The sequence below is a fragment of the Eretmochelys imbricata genome, chromosome 21, assembly GCF_965152235.1.
Source record: "Eretmochelys imbricata isolate rEreImb1 chromosome 21, rEreImb1.hap1, whole genome shotgun sequence".
NCBI lineage: Eukaryota > Metazoa > Chordata > Testudines > Cheloniidae > Eretmochelys > Eretmochelys imbricata.
Genome location: NC_135592.1, coordinates 2,418,787 through 2,435,512, shown reverse-complemented (window position 1 = coordinate 2,435,512; position 16,726 = coordinate 2,418,787). Strand labels below are relative to the sequence as shown.

At 39.1% G+C, this 16,726-nt stretch overlaps 1 protein-coding gene across 9 annotated transcripts in view; it reads right to left on the bottom strand.

Moving 5' to 3' along the window:
- Positions 1 to 16,726, bottom strand: part of ST7L (suppression of tumorigenicity 7 like) — a 42,670-nt gene that overhangs the window by 18,913 nt on the left and 7,031 nt on the right. For 8 of the 9 annotated variants that reach the window (XM_077839138.1, XM_077839140.1, XM_077839139.1 and 5 more), the window contains 10 exons: positions 12,617 to 12,699; positions 10,742 to 10,904; positions 9,791 to 9,863; positions 8,895 to 9,010; positions 5,700 to 5,778; positions 4,728 to 4,882; positions 3,894 to 3,991; positions 2,739 to 2,853; positions 956 to 1,028; positions 40 to 142 (listed from right to left, as the gene is read on the bottom strand). In XM_077839138.1, coding sequence (XP_077695264.1) covers positions 40 to 142; positions 956 to 1,028; positions 2,739 to 2,853; positions 3,894 to 3,991; positions 4,728 to 4,882; positions 5,700 to 5,778; positions 8,895 to 9,010; positions 9,791 to 9,863; positions 10,742 to 10,904; positions 12,617 to 12,699 — 1,058 coding nt within the window. The remainder of the gene's footprint in view (positions 1 to 39; positions 143 to 955; positions 1,029 to 2,738; positions 2,854 to 3,893; positions 3,992 to 4,727; positions 4,883 to 5,699; positions 5,779 to 8,894; positions 9,011 to 9,790; positions 9,864 to 10,741; positions 10,905 to 12,616; positions 12,700 to 16,726) is intronic. The other variant, XM_077839136.1, reaches the window with a different exon arrangement.

Below are 16,726 nucleotides of genomic sequence, written 5' to 3'. Positions count from 1 at the left end.
AAATTGATCCCCATAAGGAGAAAAAAAGTCAGTTCTTACCTTTGGGACATGAGGGTTAAATTCCACAGCTCTGTGAATTGCTTCCACAGCATTAATTTCTGCTGTGCTGAGCCCTCTTCTGGAGGCTGTTTCTGGAGAGAACCTGCATGGAAAACCCAAACTCAACAATTTACTAAAGAAAATGCAAACAAGAATGATACTTTAAGATTGAAGCTCATCATAAACTGTGGGAAAGACTGATTCTTGAGAATGAGAAAACGCATTTTGGCTCAGCCCTGCTTTGCTCTTTATGCAGTTCACCACCACAGGTGACTGACTCAGGTATCTTGACTACCATCCTTATTCACGTGCCAAAGGCATCTTAAGCTTTTGGAAACCAAGTGGCGCTATGGAATTATTTTCTCTGGAGCATAACAAACACAAGAAGTTGAAGTGATGACCAAGATACTAGAAACTTTTCCATCTGGAGTTTTCAGATGGAAACTGGACTGAAAGCTGAGCATTCAATTAGCATTAAAAGATTTTATGATGACACACACTAAGAGGCAAAGCTAAAATTAGCAGAGGATGCAGTCAGCAAGCAACCAGAGCGGGGTGGGGGGGGGAGGAGCACCAATCTCCATGAAGGGTCAAGCATCCATCTTCCACCCACACCCTCCATCATCTCAGCACGCGCTCAGGAAGAGTGAACCATCTAAAATCCAGAAGAGCTAAATATCGGATATTTGTATGGACTAGTTGTGTGTGTAATGTATACTTTAAAGGAAGCACGAGAATAACAGAAGAAGAGAGAAGCTGAACATTTGCTCATGAATAAAGAAAGAATCTGTCTTCAGAGATATGAATGCTACACATGGGATTTAGGGTTTTGTTTTTAATAATTGATCTATCTTTTTACACCAGAATCCAAGATTAGCATAATTCACTGATTTCAGTAGTTTCTGTGTTCACTTACCTATCTGAAACAGCTCTGGCCTTCAACAGTGCTGCTGTGTAACATATTGCTGCTGATTTTGGAAGACTGATATCTATGGTACAATAAATAGTTAACTTTAGGATTCTAAAGTAAGACAAACATTTTAAATCTGTCTCCTCTGAGCTGAATGATTTGCATTTGGGATGGCCCATACAGTAAATTCAACATCTGGAACATTTCAGTTATGACTAGAAACTTTCAATTCCTTAACTGCTTTGCACCAGTCCCCAAAATCCTCTTTCAGAAAAATCCCCTGGTTTTACAGTCCCAGTTGCAGGGTCAGGAATTGTTCTTCACCACTCATGTCTGAGCATAGTTATCAGATATGATGCTGTAAAACTGAATTTATATAGAGGTACATTAGTGGGTTAAACACCTTTAGAAAGCATTTTCAGCTGTGTTAAACACCACGCTCAGTATTAAAACAAATAAATTTTAACCTTCAAGTTATTCTTTGCATTTCTTAACTTAAAAATATACTAGTCAGTTTCTAGTAAATTTCATTTTCAAGTTCTCACACATTAGCACCTTTCAACATTGAATTACAAACACTACAGGGGAATTTAACTAAAATATCTTACCATTTAATTATTTTTAGTTCTATGGAAAAATATCTATCGGTTTTAGTTTCTGTAAAACCTAAATTTATACAAAGCTTAAATTTGGTCCCAAATTTGACCTGACTGTCTTTAGGAGAGTTAAAATTCTACAATACAAGGTTATTGTAAAAATAGACAAAAGATTCTGTTCCTAAATAAATTCCTGAATACTAGTCTTTGCGTACCAGTTGAACTCCTCCTGTTTCTTAAAACCTCTCTCAGTCTTGTCCATCATGTAACAAACCAGCCAAGCATCTGGCAAGTACCATATGGGAAGGATTTCTCGCAAGTTTCTCTGAGTCTACAGCCCTCTGAAGCTCATCCTAACTGTTCCAGATGTTTAGAAGGAATCAGTGCCCCCTAAATTAAATAAGTGTCAAACTTTCTGAAGTCAACATGAAAAAATCCCATGACCACATAAACATTTTTACCGTGTTAATGAAAAATACCCACACAACACAGCATGGATTGAGTAATATCAGCACACTGGCCACACACTTGGGTATTAGGTTTTGGCAAGACCCTCATGCCACTTACTCCCTGAAGCAATAGTGATTCAAGGCATTACGGAACACACTGACTCCTGGGTGCGAGGAAGACTGCCAGAAACATTGCTTCTGTAGGCCTCCTCTCTGAAGCTGATTTAAGGGACAGTTTTGAAAGTGACTTGGGTGTAACATTCTGGTCCCCGACTCTAAGGACACAAACAAAATAGCTAGGCTCTTCCACAGAATCTCTAAGCATACGGTACACTGGAAGCAGGTCAGCCTGGAGGACTAGTAACTGTGCAACATACTGCAACATAAGGGATCAAATGCTTGAGTCCTGATCTCTCTGGCAAACAGGATCCGAGAGTGGTATAAAAGACGCAGGTCAGACAGTAGGGAAGACTGCCTCTTTTCTGCTCACTCGCATGGACAACTCTGGTGAGGGGAGCAGCGCATTGACTGTGAAGGGCTGAAAAAGATCAGTTAGCAGTGAAGGAACTAGGAGAGGTAAAAAAAGAGGTGCTCCTGGAGCTCACTTTGTCCCCAATACACAGAGCGGTTGTGTTTGTTCACGGACTAAAGCTGAGGTTTGAGGAATATCTGTCACATGCTCTATGTTAACACACACAATAGCAAACATGAATGTTTTTAGGCATCATGACAAATGTGACTCACCATCATACTTCGCTAAAACTGCCTGGACATCGGCATATGCCTGTAATTCCAGCAGCGCCTCCAGAAGGTTTTCGTGAATATTCAACATACTAAGAAGTGGAAACTCTTTCATTAACTGCACATCAGAAAAGAGAAATACCTCCATTTTACTCAAACTTACCATAAGCGGGATCTGAAAACACAGAAAGCCTTTTGCCTTTATTTATTAAAATGGTAGTTTGGGCACAATAACCCCAAATATAAGAACAAAAAGAATCTAATTTAGCCAAATAAGATGTGTCTGGTATTTGTGCTTCAAATTATTCAAGGTCACAAAAGCCCAAAGAAATCAGCTTTTCTGTGGAAATCCAGAAAAAAAAAGTTGATAAATAACCCATTTTAGGCCTTGTAATTCTTCCTGCCAATGCAACAGACACACTTACTTATATTCAATCTGTTAATCAAAGCAAGTAACCATAAATTGTTCCAAAATGCAATATCAGAACTGTATTCATTTTCCAGTGTTGTTTAGGTCACTGTTTCACATCCTTAATAAATTATCAGCTCTGAGCTGCTAACCCAAACCAGATGATAAATCTAATCACATTGTCCAATAAATTCAGCAAGGCATTTAGATAAAATAGAGTACATAAATATTCAATGCAATGGTTTCAAGAACTTAATAATAATGACTGATGTTCCTTTTCATCCTTTACTTCTTCCCACCTCTCTCTGCCCCCCACCACCAAAGAGACCACAACAATTTTTTCTACATTCATCTGCTCAGTACACTTGTTTCCCAGGTGTTCACACAATGTGCTCCCCGCCTGACTTGGCTAGCTGCACAAAGTAGTTGGTTTGATCTATAATACATGCCTGTGTAAAAATAACTTACCATCCACCTTGGGCAAGTGAAAGAAATAAAGTGCCATAGTACGAAGCATATAGTTTAGCTACTTTAACAAGTTAATCATCAAGCCAAACAAAAGGGGAAATGGAAGGTAAAACTCTAAATACATTAGCCATATTATGTACATATATACTTCACAGATATCAAAAACTAAAATTTTGTTGAAAACATTCGTATCTCACTATGAAACTCAGTCACAACCTAATTGTTCCATCCCCTCCACTGTGGTTACCCAAGTTGTTTACGTTTTATTTAAAATGACTTACATCTCTCATCATTTTTACTGCTTCTTTTATTCTTCCAAGTTTTCTTGCACACATGGCTAGTCTCCTTTTCACGTAAACCAACACATTGGTGTCTCTTCCTGAGTAACAAAATAAAACAATCTCCATTCTAAAAACTCACTTTCAATCTTTATTATGTTAAGATATGCTTAGTTGCAGAAAGGGAGTAATAAAAAAGGGCTGCGGGATGTGTTGTGGACATCTCTCTAATAGAGTGCCTAAAATGGCATGAGATGACATTATTCTCCAAGAGAGAATGCACACCACCCTTTCCCTAACCAGCAGCAGAGAGAAGTAGTAAGAGTATGGAATAATCACCTATACCTTCCCAGCCCAAATTCTGGCAGTGGTCCACCAAGACCAAACCCAGCAATTCACTTCAGTTTGGTTCCCAGTCATCATATGGCAAGAACTTTTGAGTTTCTTTCCATCTGTTGGGTGGGATAAAACTAGTGGTGAACTGCACCATTAACGCTTACTAATCCTTCTATTATTCCCCACCACCAGAGTATCAGATCAAGACATTAAGATATACTGCCACATGTTTGCAGAGGCCCACCAAGGCAGAGTGACATACGCTACTGTGATGACTACACGCTCTATCTGCTTTTTTATAGACTTACTCATATGAAGACCATATAAAATTCATACAGCATATCATGCTAAAGTGTAATTACAGAATAAGTACTAACAGCGATTCTCCTTATCTGGGTTTGGTGTTTCAACTGCTACCCTAAAAACAATCACATTTCTTTCATTTTGCTTTTGTGCTCAAACAGAAAAATCTGTTTAACTAGTCAGTGCCAAGGTGCTTACTAAGCTGCGCTTCATGCTGGGAGTTTTGGGGATGGCAGTGCTGAGATTTTCTGAAAACTGTTTCTCCTGCTTTTAGCGCCTGCTTAAAATACTTCTCAGCATCTGTAATAGTTGTTGCTTCTTCCTCGGCTAGGAGAACATATGCAGTGGCACAACTGTAATGGAAACAAAAACAAGAAAGCCACAAACTACTCAGACGGAAGTCAGTTGTAAGGATTTTTTGCACAAGAAAGTAACGGCATCAAAGGTATCTACAGGTTTTGTCCTGTATGTAGCACTTGAACGTTTATGAAAACCCATTACTAATGAACAAAAATTAAGTATGTAAGAATCCTTATCAAACACCCAGTGAAATACATGGTACCTAGCAGAGTATTCACTGGACTACAGTCAAGTGACAAGTGCTAGGAAAACAGAAGCCTTTACAGTTTTAAGAACTTAAGGTAAATGTCTCAAATGGAAAAATAAGTTTGTTGCAGCAAGGAAAATTATTTTCTCAAAAACAATGAAAAGGTAGTGTGACAATGTCGAAAATGGTTCTTTGTGGCCATGAAATCTGTAAGTCTGATTACAACGTTATTGGGAATCAATAATGATATTGCAATAACAAGACTGCTTATGAAGACTTACTTTGTTTCACCTCAAAATAAGTTTTTTCTCCTTGTGTACGTTATTTCTAGTGACCCAAAGACAGAAATGGCACAAATCAAACTAATGTACTCTTTTTAAAAATTAAAAGATACGCAGGCCAAAAGCTATCTTTTAATCAAACCTGAGCTAAGTGCTGCAAAGTACTCCGATAGCCACATTTATTTCTAATTGATGCATACAGGAAAACCCTCACACTATTCGAAGACATTCCTTCTTGCTAATTCTAAATTTAAACAAAAAGTGACAGTGTGTCCTGGGTAAAGCACTTTGTTTTTTTTATGCCAGAACTTAGATTTATGTTTATATTAATTTCAAACTTACTCATTATTTAACTCTAAAGCTTGATACGCTGCTTTGATTCGAGCTTGAGGGTTTCTCTCTCGCCATGCCTTCTGCATAACTGTTGGAAAAATGTTTTAAAACAGATCATGAACAGAAATGCTTATGCATGAAATATACAGTTAACCATCCATGAAAACTAGAGCTTTTTAAGAAGTTAACACTTAGGTTATTTATACATCAGCTCCACTTGACCAACAATCATTTGTACTCTGAGCTTGACTCTATTCTTCCCTCAGATGCATGCAGCAAAAGGAGATTTAAATCCTGAGGAAATCCTTCCACCACCAACAGAATATTATGACATCTGATTAGATTACAAATTCCACTTAAAATGGGAATATCTGCAAGGAGATTATTCATTGTTCATTTAAAACCCATTTTATATGCAAATCACATAGTTCCTGTGCACATACAGACTGGTGTACAATTACTCGATTGGTGCACACTGTTTTTTGCATGCACTGACAGCGGCCCTGGCACAGTCCTGCATGAAATCCTAGTTTTTGTTTTTTATTGACAATACTTTTCTTTTAAGGAAAGACATAATAAAAAAAATTATTGTTCTGGTGCAGTTTTGTGGTGTTAAATCCTTGAGTAAGTGCCTTCTCAAAGCTGTTATTTAACAGATTATACACGGTTAAGCAATCCCTTTTAAAGTTTGGGTTAGAAAGCAAGAGCAAATTCGAGTGGCATAACATGTTACAGCCAATTCAAAATATACTGTTACTGTTTATCATCTTGTTGAAAGGTGCTACGAAGCTGCTAAAAATACACACAGATCAGAACATGCTCTTTATCTAAACTATGTTTGAATCTAGGAGGTTTGTCTGAATTCTAATTTTCTGTAAAAGAATTACAGCAAGAGGAGGAGTGGGAAGAGAACCAATTCAGCACAGCACATCTCTGGACAACATCAGCCCACATTATGAAAAAATGGAACCCAAATTTAAGAGCCCACTTTACCCAAAAGAAGGGCAATGTTCTTACCACTACCATTTCCTAGGCAGAATTAGAGTCTTCACACCCAACAGCATTTCTGAAAAGACTCCAAAACTGTTGGTTCATGGAACTGAATATCTGGCCTCGCTCAAGTTTGATAAGAAAAACTGGAGAATCTATACATGTTTCTTTTGGAACAAAAACTGCAACTGTCCAGTAAGAATAATGTGGAAAATATTTGAGTTTTCCTTTGGAAACAAAATATTAGTCTTGGCTTAAAAGACGAGACAATATACTCCATTTGTGCAACAAAAATACATTCCTCATATCAAACATGTCACCAGCTAGCTGACAGCTAACGCTTCCTGAACTTGACAAATTGATAAGAGTTAGCACCTCATCTGACAATAGCCAGGTAGGGCATACTAACTGTACAAAAATGTTGTAACATTACAATACACTTAAAGAGACATGACTGTTCATTAGTTATGGCCCCAACTGTGAACTTCTTTAAAGACATTAAACTAGTGGAGAACACAGTCCAGGTTTTAAAAATATATAATTAGGAAAAAACAATCCTGTAATGCCTAGTTTATGCATTATCCTACAATATTTGGTTTTCTAGATGCACAGCAAACCGAGACAACACAAGATCTCCCTTTTCACCAAACTGTGAAGCACTGTTTACCTCCATGATGTTGTAAATGTAATCAAAGGGAAAGTCCTGTGGGCTAGTTTAATAAGAAACTGATTGAAGACAAACAAGGAAAGATGTTATTTTCAAACTTCTGAAATGTATTACAAACAACAAAGTAAACAAAAACAAGAGTCTCTTACCATATCCCTTAACAAATGTAATTCTGCAATCTATACTAAAACACCAACAAAGTTGCAACCATAGCTCTATTATATGACAAGAGTTTTAGTCCTGTATTCTGGATGCCAAACCATCTTGAGCTGAAAACTCATCAGATCTCAAGCTAAGCAGGGTTGGACACAGCCTGTTCAATGGGAGAACTCCAAGGAATGTCTAGGTCAGAGGTTCTCAAACCGTGGTCCATGAGCTCCATTCAGGTGGTCCACGGATAGTTCCCTCTAAGGTGCGTGCCTGGGCAGTCACACACAAGAGAATGAAGGGCCACCCACCTAATTAGTGGAGCCGCGCAGGCATGGCTCCACTAATTAGGTTCCTGGACCCTGGAGAAGACGCACATGTAAGTTGAAGTGGTGGCCTTGGGGGAAAAAGAGGGTTGGTGGGAGGGGACAGTGGGGTGAGAAGAGGGGGTGGGGGGAATTTGGGCTGTGGCGGAGAGAGAAAGAGGCGACTTTCCCCAGCTCCAGGGCTGCGGCGGCTGGGGAGAGATGGCCCTCCTTCCCAGCCCCAGCTAGAGAGGGCACATCCATTGCATCAGAAAGGTAAGACTACTGATATTAAAATATGAGTTGTGTGCTTTTATCTGTAGAACAAAAAAACGTTAATTATTATGTTTTAATATAGCGCTTTCATCCAAAGCGCTTTACAATAGTTAGCTAACGGTACAAACAACATTTGGAAAGATCATTAAGTGATCTGCCGAGACCCTCAGCAATTTTCAAGTGGTTTGTGAAAAAAAAAGTTTGAGAACCACTGATCTAGGTGATGCAGGAAGCAGGCGCTCTTCTTTCTGAGTCAGTATTGAACTAATGACCAACCACAGTACCGAGGGCAGAAAGCTGCTGAGGGGACCATTTTTCAGGAGACCAAACTACAATACTAAGCATGTCGTAGAGTCTAAAGCACCTTTTGCAAAAGCAGGAACATTTTCACAACTTACTATTTCATATACGCAACACACTGTCTTTAGTGTGTCTTTCATCCAAGGTTCTGAGCATTTAGGCGAACATGAAGCCTCATCATACTCCTGTAAGTTACTTTAGCATTATCCCCATTTTATAGATGGGCAAACTGAGCCACAAGACAGGAAGTAACTTGCTCATAGTTACAAAGTGAGTCAATGGCAGAGTTTAGGAATCACTTTAAACCTCTAGACTGCACTCCCTATAGAACTCAGAAGTGTATCACTAAACATATATTTTGTACTCCCTAAATTGCTGAATTATGCACTTATTGCTTTATAGGTTTCCAGTCAGTAGTTGGGATCACCTTAGGGTGAATATTTCCAATATACTTTAGATATTTCAACCATTCCATATTTCACACATACATCCCTGTTTTCATGCAGAAATAGCTAGTACCTGTATCTGAAGGACGAAGAGAGTCTGTGTCACATGTGAAAAAGGTCTGATGATCCTGAGCAGACAAATTCATGTCGTAGTATGTAAGCGGTTCCTTCCCAGTCACCCACGTGTACCTTTAGCAAAAGGCAAGAAAAGTCTCAAAACGTGTTGGTAACAGCTGTTACAGTGGGATGTCTGATGTCTTCAGAAACAGGGGCTAGCACTGAAGGATCATTTGTTACCTGCATTTTCTAATCATAAGATTGCAACACCAGTGTTCTGTACAGGTTACCAGATGGCTTCCTGGCAATAAGGCAATGCATGAATTTTTAACCTAAAAGCCAAAATGGTTTGGCAACTGCCTGTTTGAGAAATGCCTCTATCCCTGTGCAACAGGGTCAGAGTTATGGACAACGACAATGCTGAAGCTGAAACCACCGCTCTATAAAGGGAGTGTGGGGTTCCACTAGGGCGTTCTATATGACAGACTCTACTTCGGAACTCACTCCTCAAGATTTGGAATGAAATAGCCCAAATCTGTCAGCTTTCCGGGCATGCTGCAAAGCTCAAATCTTTACAAGTTTGCAGATATTTTAGAATTTTGGAGAAAGAGGGTTGCGATGAGCACTGGAACAGCTGTTTCTTTGCTTTGGGGAAGCTACAGAGTTACTTTGTTTACAAGAATATTTGAATTTCTAATATGGGATGAAGGTGCCTAGAGCTCTGGAGAGATATTTTTTAAGTGTAGGACTGGTATAAATCCCAACAATTATCCATGATGCTCTTTGGATCTCACTATTATTTCCAAGAAGTGCAAGGATGAGAGCTCTGGCAACAAGTTAAAAAGGTGTGTGTAGGCTCTAAGTTCATTTCAACAATTGCTTGTTATACTGAAAATAAAATGAAATTAATACCTGCTATATTCTGCTCCTCTGAAAAGATTAAGAGGGTTTCTCCATACTTTGCACTCTGCAAAATGAAAGAGCACTACTTCAAGTTTGAATAAAGTTCCAAAATCACTCTCCTTATAGTGTGTATGGGTAAGACCCATTGTTTCATGTTCTCTGTGTATATAAAATCGTCTTACTGTATTTTCCACTGCATGCATCTGATCAAGTGGGCTGCAGCCCACGAAAGCTTATGCTCAAATAAATTTGTTAGTCTCTAAGGTGCCACAAGTACTCCTGTTCTTTTTGTGGATACGGAACACGGCTGCTACTCTGAAAATTAATCCCTTGTCTTTAAACAGCTACAGCCCTTTCTGTAAAATCCACATAACTTCAATTCATTCCCTGATCACTTCCTGCTGGACATGACTTGTCCAAAGCCAGAGGTTTCCAGCATTCCTGTCATACAAAAGCACTTGGGAAGAAGGTTAAACACTGTACGAGAATAACCGGAGCAATGCTCAAATTGTGTAATTTTGGAGCCTGCAAACCGTAAAATGTTGGTGTCTGCAAAAGCCTGGTATTACTGGGACAATTCAGTGGTGTGTTTCAGTCTATTTTTTGCATTCAAGCTGTGTATTAATCTCTTGACTTAAACTCTTATTTCTAATCATTATGTAACATACTAGGCAATACATAGGTTCCTTCTTTCAGCAGTTCTAACAAATGCAACGGTATTCACAAAGCAATTCCGGATTTTACTTCACTGATTTCCATCATCATTTCTCTTCACTTCTGCAACTCTCTCGTACTGATGGTCCCAAATGAGAGAACATCTTTGTCTGATTGTTACTATAGGCACTAACGTGAAGCCAAGACCATTCTAAGACAGAAATCCAACTAGTTTGAACAAATCTTTCTGGGTTTAGGGGAGACACTTAACATGTCCCTGTAAAGCCAAAAGTTAGAAGGAATTACCTGACAAATTCTGCCTGTTTGTCTCGTTTTCTCCGTTGTTGTCTGAAAAACCTGGCACTGGAGGACTATTCTCTACTCCCCCAATGAGCGGCCTCAAATGGCTCACAGACACCTGCTCAATGAAAGAGGTGCCATGTTTTTGGAAGTACCACCATTCGAATATCTGCAATGGGAACAAGAGAAATATTGCACCCAAGTGTTTCACTGGACAACAAGTTTCCAGTATTCACAATAGACATGAAACAATAATGTGAGCCATGTGGACACCCCTTTGCAACTGATTACAGACACTATTTATCTATATAAAATATTGTTAATTTTTATATTTCCTTCCACTAAACAAGAGAGACATGGGGCTCTCCATACACTGAAGGAAGAAAAAACATTACGAAATTTGTCAGATTTTAGCCTAATAATGGATCATCATCCACAAAAGTATGCTAATTTCTGAAGCAATTACAGCAAATAAGGTGTCTGGATCCTGCAGCCCTTACTTTAGCACATAGCTAAAGGGACTTACCCCTGGAAGTAAGGACTACATGACTGGGCCTAGCTTTGGGTTTCATTCTTCCAAATTCACTTTTTTTGCCCATTTTGTATCACCTGCAATATGCTTTGTTGATAGCCTGTGAGAGTCCAGGGAGGGAAGTCATTTAGTTCATTTATGAGATGCTGAAGGTTAAGAGTGTTATTTCTTTCCTCTTTCCTCCTGTAGGCCTTATGAGGCATTTATATGTAATGATCTCCGGGAGTTTCAGTAGAGGACCACCCTAGACCAATTCATCTGGGTATTTCCATCAGCATGAAGAGAGAAGTCACATTTGAATACACGGCATTCCTATTGTGCAATGTTGCAATAACTCATCCATTTTAAATGTCAACAAAAAAATCCACTTTTTTCTTTAAAGCGGGGATTTTTCTGTATCTTAATTATGTAAAATGACTAGGGCAAACATCATCATCCATCTCCTTCTTAAACAGCTCTTCCCAAATCCCCCATTCAGTACTCACAAACCACATTCTTCCTGCAGCGATGGTAAACAAATTGCTTCCTTCACATTAAAAAAAGATTTTTCTTTTCTTTTAACTTTAGCCACACAAAATGTCTGCTAAACACAGCTTCAGCATATTCTGGTAACTGTGTGTGATGTCTGACAGTGAAAGAATGTTCCTAAAGGCCCTTATCCTGCAACCAGATCTGCCCACACAGATCTGACTGCAGGATCAGAGCCTGATATCTCAGACGGCTAAAGATCTATCAGAGTTCAGCAAGAATAATTTCTTTTATAGCCCAAACCCTCTCCCACACGAGCCTCTCTTCAGATGTAACTTTTTAATGAACTCAGTGCTCGTGAAACATCCAGAAAAGCTTTCACCCCCCAAGGCAGTCAATTTGTCCAAAGAACACGTGCAATGTGGCAGCAGTGCAAGCCTTCTCTGCACGCACCACCCACGACTTGAAGGGACCGCTTCCAACGGTGAGAGAGGTGGTCAGTTTTCGTGGTCTGGCTGCTGCGACGGCCAATGAGAGAGTGCCAGTTGTGGCAGTGGCTTTGTAATGCAAACTATCCATTGGGAAAGGGACTGAGTTTCCCTCTTTAAAACACAGGAAATTATGTGCTATTTTGAAGGTTGAGATTCAATTAGCACAAAATTCAGGAAATTCAGAGTTAAGGTTGTTGTGGGAACCATAGCTATACCCTCTTCGGGTAACAATGGATAGAGTCCTGTGTACAGAAACTACTGAGGCACCTTCGTTTCTTTTACAGTATAAGGACACCACCTAGAGACTGGTCAGAGAACAGGAGGGTTTCTTGCATCCTCACTTTAACAAGAGACATGCAAAAGCTCTAGTGAGAAGAGGAATCTACTTACAAATATCAGTCCAGATATAAGAGATGAAGTCCCTGTAAGTGCAACGTAGAATTTTGGAGTCAAAGTGCTTAAGAACACAGTCACTGTTAAGAGGGAAGAACAGCACAGTCAATAGGCAGAACTAGAAAATTCCAAATATGTTTGAAAGCAACATAAACAACCATATATAGCGCACTACACACACCCCCCCCCCCCAAAATTGCTTAGGTTTTGCAAGGGCCTTGGTAGTTTCACAGATGGAAGAGTACAGCAAGCAGAAAGATGTTAGTTAAAAGAAGATACTGTATCAAATACAGCTTGTGTTTGTAACCAGAACGATTCTATACAAATCCTTTGACCAGACAGCAAAATTGTAATGCTCTCACTACACCAACGGATCTTAACAGTTGCATGATTATTGAATGAGTAAATAATTTTGACAGATCATATGTTTTATTGTAATTTAGAAGTGAGCTATATTATTTTGATACAAGTTTCTATTAAGTCTTAGCAAGTAAAATGATCAGAAGTTCTGTTTTAAAAAGGCACATAGAATCAATAATCAATCAACAATAAATAGGTGCTGCTAGATCCCAAATATTAAAAAAGGCACAACAAAACAAAGAGTGCACCAAAAGTTATTATGTTCAAATACATTGTACTGTGTAGATTTACACAGACTTCCATTCCTTGGTATTTACAGAACAGAAGAAACCTCTTCAATGTTACCACCCTGAGTGAATCTCACATTTCCAAGTAAGAAAGGCATGTTTGGTCTGAGTTGTTCTACTAATCCACTGCAGGAAGCAGTAACAGAGGAAACTGGAATCATATAGCACCACCAACTGGAGTATTACATAACAGAGATAGCCTCTGTTTCCAATGTCCAATATTTACTGCAGGCTGAGCATATGTTGAGTTTAATACTGCAGGTTGAAAATGGGCTTCTGAGAAAACCTGAAAATCTAATTTAAACAGTGGCCAACAGCTAAATGGAAAAACAGACCCAAGAAACATCCAGCTTTACCTTTGAAAAGAAACTAGTACACATGCAGGAAGAGTGACAAGAGTCATGTTGGAATCACAGCAAGGGTTGCAAGCAGAAAATGAACTCTCTGTTAGATGAGGATGCTATTACAGTAACATAGTGTAATTTCTCTAACTATCATAAAATCCTGAATTCAACTTCACACCAAAATGTTGGAATACTAATTCCTCAATAAGTAAATATGCTCCCAGGAAGAGAAGAATTCATTTTAAATAGATTAACAGACAGAAAAGCAACAATACAATCATCAGGGTATTTTAAAAGAGGAGGGGCAGGAAGGAAAGAACATATGTAATTTTCACTGGAAAGTCACAAGCCAGAATCAGAGTGCATAACATCAAAACTTTTTTTGCACAAATAATCCATCTTTTACAGCTGTGGAGAGAGACATTAAATATACTGACTACCTAGCCATTGGCTAAAGAAAACTGAGGCAATCATCTATTGCAGACTTTTCTGGAAGAGTTAATTTTAAGGAGCAGGTCCACCACCTTCACAGCATAAATCTATTTAACCAGCCACTGATCCGCAGTAAAGGAGAAATAGAAGAAAGAAACATCTGATGACAGCAAGTCTGAAGCCTATGTAGTTCAGCAATAAGTGCCATGGTCTAGTGTCCCTTCAGTTTTTAAACGATGCTTGTGACCACTGCAGTTTCACCAAATCTTTACCTATTTCTAGATCTTTATCTAGAAAACCATATTGTTCTCGGAAATGTGACAAAAAGACCGATTTGAACACTAGACCAAATTTGTGCTAAACTCCCACAGCTCAGAGAATCTTACAGACTCAAGAAAAATATCAATTTTCATCTCATCTTCTCACCCACCTGCAATAAAGCAGACTAAAGATCCCCTTTGTGGGACCAGCTGGGGTGTAGTGTTGAGTTATTCCAGAGCACGCCCAACCACAGGTGACATTCCAAACTGAGCTGAAATTATGGATATAAGGTAACGAGAACCTTCAAACTGACGGTGGCACAACCAAAGAACATGGCCTAACAGTCACCAGCCACCATTCCAATACCAGAACATTTGTGTTACCAAAGGGTTATCCACCATCTCCCAAATAACTCAAAACCAGGGCCAGAAGGGACATTTCCAGTTGCATCAAACAAAACATACAATATTGACAAACCGCAGAGGAAATTTTAATTTCTGAACATCTCTAGGATTTGTTGAGTGAATTTCAAAGCACTGAGCTTGAGATGCTACCCAGTATTCCATAGCCTATCATTACCTAAGGCCCAGTAAAATCCTTCTAATTGACATAGTTCATACAAAATAAACATGCCAATTAAACCATCAACCCAACTCTTCCCAGGCCAAAAGTAAACCATGGCAGTGGGAGATATTTACTTTTATTTCTTGAACTGCTTTTTACATAAGCATTGTACAAAGTATTAGAACATTTTCAAAATCTACATGAAGGTAAATGTGTCTTGTATGATAGCCACAAAAAAGAGCCAGGAAGCAGTCATCAGTGGAGGGACACAAAAACCTTGTCTACACTAACAAAAGTTACCCACTATTAAAGGATTTATGCAACAACTGCAGTTGAAACAACACTGAACACAACTTAACTGCAAGTTCAACCAAGAACAAACCACACTAAGGATAATTTTGGAAACTGAAATTGGGCATTTTTGTTAGGCAAGGCAGAAATTGGAAGTTAGTACCAGAAAGCTCTAATTCATAATGGTTAATGTTATGAGACTGTAAATATTAACAAAAGGGTGAGTGACTGCATCAAATGAATTTTGCTGAATCTGTTCCTTAGCAAGTGCCTTGTGCAATTTATTAAGGAGCTCATTAGGGAAAGGCCAAGGCTTGCTGAGTTTGTTTCCAAAATTAAGGGTGACAGTAATAATTAGTATCTCTAAATAGATAGCAGCTCCAATCCATCCAAGAATTTCCAAGTATTTTACAAGTGTTATTATACAGCACTTGAAATGTTTATAAACACCAAATGTCTAGGAAGGAGCTAATACAAAAAGATGAGGCTTGAACCACACCCAACAAGAGGTGTTAAGGCACCAACCCCATTCCAGCAGCTGGAGAGCATACTGAGCTTCTTTCCAAACGCTCATACCTGCACATTCGCTCAGGAGGTTCCATCTTTGGTATCAGCCTCTGGCTAATAATTAACTAATAAACCTGAAGAGTGAAGCTTTTTCCCATTTTCCCCTGGCTCCTGGAAGACAAGAGAGCTTTCTCCCTTATCTCCACTGCTAATTGCAGCATCCTCTGTAAGATGCTGTCCAGAACCCTATGGGCTGAAATGAAACTCAGATTGGGTCAATTTCACCCAGTTTGGACATCATCAACTTGAAATGCTTTCATCTGAAGAGGAAAAAAAAGTGTGAAAGCAGTTACAATTCCTCGACCTGCCTGAGTCTCCCTGAAAATTTTGTCACGTTGGAGTCACATATTCCAACTTTTTTAAAAAAAAATTCTTCCATGCTGATGTATGAAAGATCCACACAAAGAAAACTGTACAAAAAAGCTGCCAAATGCACAGAGTAAACACAGTAGAAAATAAGAGGAAAAGCATTGTTTCTTCTAGACTCTTTCAATTCTAGACATGTTAAATGCTACTTGAAACAATAACAGCCCTACTAAATTCATGGTCATGAAAAACGAGTCACGGACCTTGAAATCTGGTCTTTTATGTGCTTTTACCCTATACTATACAGATTTCCCGGGGTAGACCAGCATTTCTCAAACTGGGGGTCCTGACCCAAAAGGGAGTTGCAGGGGGGTCACAAAGTTATTTTAGGGAGATTGCGGTATTGCCACCCTTACTTCTGCACTGCTGCAAGAGGCAGCGCTGCCTTTCCAGCTGGGCAGCCAGAGAGCAGTGGCTGTTGGCCAGGCTCCCAGCTCAGAAGGCAGCGCCCTGCCAGCAGCAGTGCAGAAGTAAGGGTGGCACAACCTTCCCTACAATAACCTGGGGACCCCCACCAACTCCTTTTGGGTCAGGACCCCTACAGTTACAACACTGTGAAATTTCAGATTTAAATAGCTGAAATCATGAAATTTATGATTTTAAAAATCCTATGACTGTGAAATTGACCAAAATGG